Source organism: Penaeus vannamei, chromosome 40 (assembly GCF_042767895.1).
Source record: "Penaeus vannamei isolate JL-2024 chromosome 40, ASM4276789v1, whole genome shotgun sequence".
In the NCBI taxonomy this organism is placed as follows: Eukaryota; Metazoa; Arthropoda; class Malacostraca; order Decapoda; family Penaeidae; genus Penaeus; species Penaeus vannamei.
In genome coordinates this window covers 19,699,760-19,707,259 of record NC_091588.1, presented here as the reverse complement: position 1 = coordinate 19,707,259, position 7,500 = coordinate 19,699,760, and the positions used below count along the sequence as shown (strand labels likewise).

The window sequence follows — 7,500 nt, the reverse complement described above, 5'->3', positions numbered from 1 at the left end:
GATATCGACTTTTTTGCCGGTATGGGCTCTCGATGCACACACACACACACACACACACACACACACACACACACACACACACACACACACACACACACACACACACACACACACACACACACACGCACGCGCGCACACACACACACACACGAACGCACATACGCGCAGGTACACGCACGCACACGCAAACAAACTTTTTCTGATGAACTCTCTCTTCCTCTCCTCCTCCCTCTCTTGTACCCTCTCCCTATACCTCTCTCCTTGTCCCTCCTTTCCCTTTCCTTCTCTCTCGCTCCTTCTCTGGCTATTTCACCGACAGCCATTTGGCGGAACGACTATTTCGGCGCCGGACAGGCTGTGAAATCGAAATATTCTCGAATAGAACTTCATAAAGTTTCACAGTGGCCATTTTCATAGACTCAGTAAGATAAAAGAGGCAAATGTTTATTTGAAATAAAGTGAATACTTACAAATAGTCAAACTCAAACAATCTAACATTTCAAAGCCTTCATATTATGGAAGTGATGTTTCCCTGCTTATGGGTCGACGAACTACCATTCCCGCAAATGATGCGAATGCGATGCTCGAGCCATGGCTTCGACGTTGATTGGAATTAGTAATCAATAATCACCTGTAATTCATAATGTAAGAATGTATAAAATATTGTAATATAAGTAATTTGCAAATTTTAACGGAGGTGCAGACATTGCTATGATTGTTAAGTCAGTTATAAACTTAATCCTAAGTCAAGGCTTCACCATCGCACTCGTAGGGTTTGTAGTACAGTAATGGTGGTGACAATGATTCCAGGTCGCTAGGAATAACTGCTCGTCCTCGAACCTCACCTTGTGCGACATAACTACTTGTCGAGGGCAACTTTAATTCACAGCTATTGGGCAAAATTGACCAAATACCGTACTAAAACTTGCATTTCCATTTACTTTCGTGGAAATGGAAGTAAAGTGTTTCTATTATATCTAATGCATTTATTTTTACAAATGGTAACCAGCAACAGTATACACACATACTGTACAGTCATATTGTACTTAATAATTTCTTGTTGCATTTAATGAGACCTAAGTAATAATGTTTTTTTCTTCGTTATGTTTGGTATATTTCTTTCGTTTAACGTAACCAGCAGCTGCAATATACTGATATTTATAAAATATATAACAATGCCATTTCATCGACAAGTCCGTTCGGCCAAAGGCTTGTTGGCGATAGAGCTGTTCGGCCAAAATTCCGCCCACACCCTGGTCTTCCCTCACGGTCTCCCCAACAACGCCCGCAGACTAGACGACCAAGAACTGACCATGGAGACGCGTCGGCAGTCGGAGAAGCAGCTGCAGAAGGCGCGGGAGAAGGAGAGGGCGCAGGCCACGAGGATCAGCGACGAGGAGAAGAGGAACTCTGCGATCAACAACGCCATGAAGCACTGGCGAGTCGTCAAGAAGGATCATAAGAAGCTCGTGAGGAAACCCAGCGAGAGTTCGTGTAGTAAGTGCAGTCGGGTTGGCGGTTTGTGTTGGTTTTTTGTGTTGGGGGATTTTATGTTGGCGGTTTGTGTTGGGGGATTTTAAGTTGGCGGTTTGTGTTGGTGTTTTTGTGTTGGGGGATTTTAAGTTGGCGGTTTGTGTTGGTGTTTTTGTGTTGGGGGATTTTAAGTTGGCGGTTTGTGTTGGGGGATTTTAAGTTGGCGGTTTGTGTTGGTGTTTTTTGTGTTGGGGGATTTTAAGTTGGCGGTTTGTGTTGGTGTTTTTTGTGTTGGGGGATATTTAGTTGGCGGTTTGTGTTGGGGGATTTTAAGTTGGCGGTTTGTGTTGGTGTTTTTGTGTTGGGGGATTTTAAGTTGGCGGTTTGTGTTGGTGTTTTTTTGTTGGGGATTTTAAGTTGGCGGTTTGTGTTGGTGTTTTTGTGTTGGGGGATTTTAAGTTGGCGGTTTGTGTTGGTGTTTTTGTGTTGGGGGGTTTTTTAAGTTGGCGGTTTGTGTTGGTGTTTTTTGTGTTGGGGGATTTTAAGTTGGCGGTTTGTGTTGGTGTTTTTTGTGTTGGGGGGTTTTAAGTTGGCGGTTTGTGTTGGTGTTTTTTGTGTTGGGGGATTTTAAGTTGGCGGTTTGTGTTGGTGTTTTTTGTGTTGGGGGATTTTAAGTTGGCGGTTTGTGTTGGTGTTTTTGTGTTGGGGGATTTTAAGTTGGCGGTTTGTGTTGGGGGATTTTAAGTTGGCGGTTATTGTTGGTGTTTTTGTGTTTGGGGATTTTTGTGTGGTTATTTTGTTTTGTGTGTGTTTGTATAGTGTGTCTGTAGTCTGGTGTTATGTGTTATTTGTGTGTGTGTGTTTTTTTAGCTTTTTTTAACTTGGAAATTTTTAAATTTGGGTGTTAGTTTTCATTTGGTTTTTTAAGTTTGCGTTTTTTTTTTTTTTTGCGTGTTTGGGTTTTTCTTATTAACGTTTTGTGTATCTGTGTATTTATTATTACTATTATTATTTTTTTGGATATTCTTGTGTGTTGGTGTTTTTGTTGGTTTTGGTGTTGGTGTTTATGGTTTGTTTTTTTTTTGTGTGTTGGGTTGACAAGAAAAAAATGGGTATTTTTTTTTATCTTTTTTTTGTCTTTTTGTGTGTTTGTGTTGTGTTTTGGAGTTTTTAAGTTGGTGTTTTGTGCTGGCGTTTTGTGCTGCTGTTTTTTGTTCGTTTCATATTTCACATTTTGTTTTGATATCATATTCATATTGTGTGTTTTTGATATTTTGCGTTTATATCATATTCATATTGTCCCAAATAACAAATGCCATTTACAAAGTCCCCCTCTAAAAGAATGGGTGAATGGATTAACATAAAAGAGGTAAATTTATTGAATACAAGGAAAAATATTATTGAATGAAACAAAAGCATGAAATTTATATCTAAATTCATATTAATTTTTTATTTTAATTATTTATATTATATATATATATATATATATATATATATATATATATATATATAAAAAAACACACACAAAACAAAACACACCCATATATATGATTGTGTGATGTGATGATGTCTGGTGTGCTTTATTATTTTGTGTAAATGCATGTAAATTTTAAGGCATCTCCCTTTTTGAATAATATTTTCCCCAATTTTTTCTTTTTCTGATCATTTTTATAATCATTATTGCAATCTCGAACTTCCTGCACATATTGCCACCTTCCTTCCCCCTGGCCTCGCCGCCCACACGGGATTCCTCCCCCTAACCCCCAAAGGCCTGACGCCACCGTCCCTTTCCCCAGCGAACCCTCTGTCCAAGGCCAGCGAGCCACCGAGCACTCCCGCGGTTCTGCGGCGACACCGTTCGGACTCGGGGGACGAGCCCGGGGGGGGGCTGGAGGGTCCCTCACGGCCGCGCCGGCAAAAGGGAGGGCGGCGGGAAAGGGGGAAAAGGGGGAAGGGGGGGCGCCCCGAGGCGACCCCCTCGTCCCCTCCCTCGGGGGCGTCCGCGGCTTTTGAAACAGTCTGGTCCAGCGCCCGCCCGACCGCAGGCTCAGTCACTGGAGGTGCCCTTCGTGCCGGCGCGCCCCTGGCGCCACCGAAGGCGAGCCCCGGCAGGACGGACACGGCCGGCGACGCAGCGGGGGGGGCGTCGCCCCGCAGCAAGTCCTACACCGCATGCGAGTCCTCCGCAGAAAAAACTCGAGCGCGGGGGCCGCGCCCCGGCCCAATCCCTGGGGGGGCCCGGGTCGAGAGGCAGCGGCAGGGGCCGGGGCGGCGCGCCGACGGGGGGGCGGCGGCGAAGAGCAGCGAGATGATCAACCTGGACATGGCCTCGCGGGCGGCGGCGCCCGTGAAGAGCGTGCCGGTCGTGCGGCGCCCCGCGAGGCTGGGCAGCGCGCGCTCGGGCGTGGGCGGCGAGAAGGGGCGGCCGCGAATCATGGCCAACGAGGGCGGCGCCAAGCGGGCGAGCGCCAAGACGACGGAGGCGATCAAGAAGCCGGAGACGCTGAAGAGCGCGAGCCACCTGCCCGACAAGGTGGTGACGGCGGCCATCACGCGCGTGCGCTCCAACCTCAGTCTTCCGACGCAGGGCCCCGAGGCGCCGCTGTCCCCGCGCAGCGCCGTCTCCGACCCCTCCGAGATCGACTCGAGCTCCGACGCCGAGTCCGCCGCCACCAACACCACCACCACCACCGCCGCCACGCCCACCAGCTCGCTAGAGATCGGCAGCGCGCCCGCCCGCGGCCAGCCCAACCTGGCCGACCTTCGCGTGCCGCTGGCGAGGCCCAAAGGAAAGGAGGCACGTCCTTCGCCGACCGCGGGGACAGGGCCCTGGCGAGCGTGGCCCCGAGCGCGGCCGGCATCCTCCGCGAGCAGGGCCCCAACTTCCTGGCGGAGCTGGAGGGCGACTGCCTCAGCCTGTACGGCCAGGGCGCCCTGCGCTGCACCGACATCGCCTGGGAGAAGGCCCTGGCCACCGCCGCCACGACGGCGCGCTTCCAGTACATGAACTTCGATGACATCGTCGACATCTTCCCAAAACTGCGCGTGAAGTTCGCCCGCCTCGAGAACTTCGTGTTCGTGGAAACCCACCTGGCCAAGTGCAGCCAGCTGAACGCGCTGGCGGAGCTCCATCAGGCAAGCGACCGAGGCTGCTCGAAAGCTGCAGATCTAAATCTACATTACAATTTAGACAATAAGTCACCCATTCAAGCATATCCATACTGCGTTATACAGAGCTTACAATCCCGATTTTCTTAATTTTTCCCTTTCTCGCTCACCGTTCTCCTTCACTTCTCCCTCAGGTGACGTCCCTCGACGTGGGAAGTGAGGGGAATCCCCTGTCGCAGATTTCCTACTGGAGGCTGTACGCAGTTTTCAGGCTCTCCCACTGGGGTCTCCGGGTCATCAACGGGGTCGAGGTCAGTCGGAGTCAGGAGAGAAGTGTGTGCGTGTGTGCGTATGTGTGTATGCGAAGCCTTAGAAAGCCTTCCCTCTATTTCAAGCTTTCGACGTCAAACCTTAACCATCCGCTGAAACTTAGCGACCTGTGCTCTTAGCTACCTGTACCCTTAGCGACCTGGGGCGGTATTTATCAGAATACTGAGTATTTTATTGAGCGCTACACTCAAATCCCACCCTACATCACTCCGCTGAGTGAAGTACTTAAGTGTCATCTATGAAGAGTCGAGTGCTCCGCTGAGCGAAGTATTTCCCCCAGGCTGGGTTTAATGAGGGTTTGGGTATTTTATTTCCTTACTTTCAAGCAAATTACAAGTTTTGCCGTAAAACAAAATATCTTTCATGTCAATATAAAATAATTACACATTTCATAGAGCCATATAAAGGGGGGAAACATGAATATATTGGGGATATTTAACCCACTTTTTTAAAAACCGAGAGAGAGAGAGATATAGGAGAGTGAGACGACAGAGAGAGAGAGATCGTAAATGGCGTAGATCATGTAAAAATGAGAGAGAGATGAGACAGACAGAGAGAGGAAAATGAGAAGAGAGAGAGAGAGAGAGAGAGAGAGAGAGAGAGAGAGAGGGAGGAGGGAGAGAGAGAGAGAGAGAGAGAGGCAGAGAGAGAATCCTATGTGCGTGTGCATGTGCAGAAATCTATATATGATCGTTGTGTGATTCCCTTTCTTTGAAAGGCGCAACCATATGATACAACAATGCTATATCGAATGCGCCACATCGTATGAATGTAATGTGAGTATGAGAAAAGGGTATGTGAACGCACGCCGCATATCGCGCGTAAGGGGTCCGCCCCTGTGGTATGCAGTGTGGAGTCCAGCAAAGCGCCTGAGAAGACGAGCGCGGCAAAGAGTTGACTTTCATTGACCTTTCAGGACGAGTTCTGGCGTTAGGCAGCGGCGGGTCGTCAGGCGCGGCAGCCAACGGTCGTGTGAACGACGCATTTCTCTCCAGCGGCTACCAGACACACCACGCGATTCCTGGCCGTCCGTGCTGCACGACCTGGTGCGAGCCGCGGTCTGTACGGACATCTCGAAACCCACGTACCGGGAAGCAGTGTCTCGAGGAAGTGAAGCGAGACCTCGGCTTGGAAGAAGTGATTCGGCTCCTGGTGGCGGCGTCGTGGTGCCAGGACCTCGGTGGGCGTCGAGGAGGCGGGTGTCAGGAGAGGCGAATAGAACTGTGGACGAGGAGGAATACGATCAATGATAAAGAAAAAAGAAGCAGAACGCGTGATAAATAAAAGGAAAGAGAAGAGGGACTGGTACATGGGGAAAAGAATGATCCATGATTTTAAAAAGGGGTGCTGGTACAAGGTAATGAATGGTCTTCAGTTGTCTGTTACAAGTTGAAGGTGATACATTTAGATCCTCTTTTCGTTAGTGGAAAAAGGTAATGCGTGAATGTTTATATGCATTTTGTCCAGTGTTTTATTTAGAATAGTAAGAGAAAGGAGCTTTATGCAGTGAATGCGTTTGCTTGTTTTCACAGGTGTGTTTATAATGTGTTCATATAAGCAACTGCGAGATTACTTTTTCCTCTTCTGGAATTTCTTGAGTCTGTTATTAAGATATATTTTACAGTTTATGCTGATTATTTTTGAATGATTGTCAAGTGTAAAGCATTTGTAAAAACTAGGTGAGTTTTTGTTTCTTCTTTCTTTCTTTCTTCTTCTTTTACATCAGTAGGATAACTATTCAGATATACAGGTTACATCTGTTAGTTGGGAATCTAGACAGAGAGAGAGAGAGAGAGAGAGGGAGAGAGAGAGAGAGAGAGAGAGAGAGAGAGAGAGAGAGAGAGAGTAGAGAGAGAGAGAGAGAGAGAGAGAGAGAGAGAGAGAGAGAGAGAGAGAGAGAGAGGGAGAGAGAGAGAGAGAGAGAGGGAGAGAGAGCGAGAGAGAGAGAGAGAGAGAGAGAGAGAGAGAGAGAGAGAGAGGAGAGAGAGAGAGAGAGAGAGAGGATAGAAGAGAGAGAAGCAATAGCCTTGCAAATTGCATTTCTCCTAAACTTTAATAATTGCAAATAGAATTTTCAGAATCAAAAAGCCAACAAAGTCCTAAGAAAAGTAATTCTTTGCCTTTTTATTTATCTATGAAGAGCTGTTCGCAACTAACATGATTGGTTTTGAGCGGCATAGCTTAGTTAGTCAACTATTGTTTAGCTTCGACTAGAGCAAAGTTATTTTCTGAAACAAATCTCGGAATGTACACTAGGCATCTAAACAATACAATCAAAGTTGTTCTTTACGCCTATCACATGATTATGCAACAGTTTCGAAGGCTGTTATAAATGATTTTTACATCACATAACGTGGTTCATATGGAAGTGTGAAAACTTTATTCTCGAATAATAACATTCGTTATAAAATCAGTTTTACAAGACCCAAATCAACACGTATTGTGTGGTTGTGTTTCATTTTTTCTGAGAAAGATACTTTATGAAGTAGTAGGGTATAAGGGAATAGCATAGAGAAAATATGTGCCATGTGTATATGAGGATGAATCATTGTAATAGATGTGTAATAAGATGTCACTAGTGATGCTGAA

At 46.9% G+C, this 7,500-nt stretch overlaps 1 protein-coding gene across 1 annotated transcript in view; it reads left to right on the top strand.

Annotated features, from left to right (window-relative positions):
- Positions 1–5,153, top strand: part of LOC113815259 (leucine-rich repeat-containing protein 49) — a 120,575-nt gene extending 115,422 nt beyond the window's left edge. The window contains 5 exon segments of the mRNA XM_070117473.1: positions 1,292–1,518; positions 3,519–4,277; positions 4,280–4,608; positions 4,776–4,892; positions 5,031–5,153. Coding sequence (XP_069973574.1) covers positions 1,292–1,518; positions 3,519–4,277; positions 4,280–4,608; positions 4,776–4,892; positions 5,031–5,153 — 1,555 coding nt within the window.
- Positions 5,154–7,500: the final 2,347 nt, after the last annotated feature.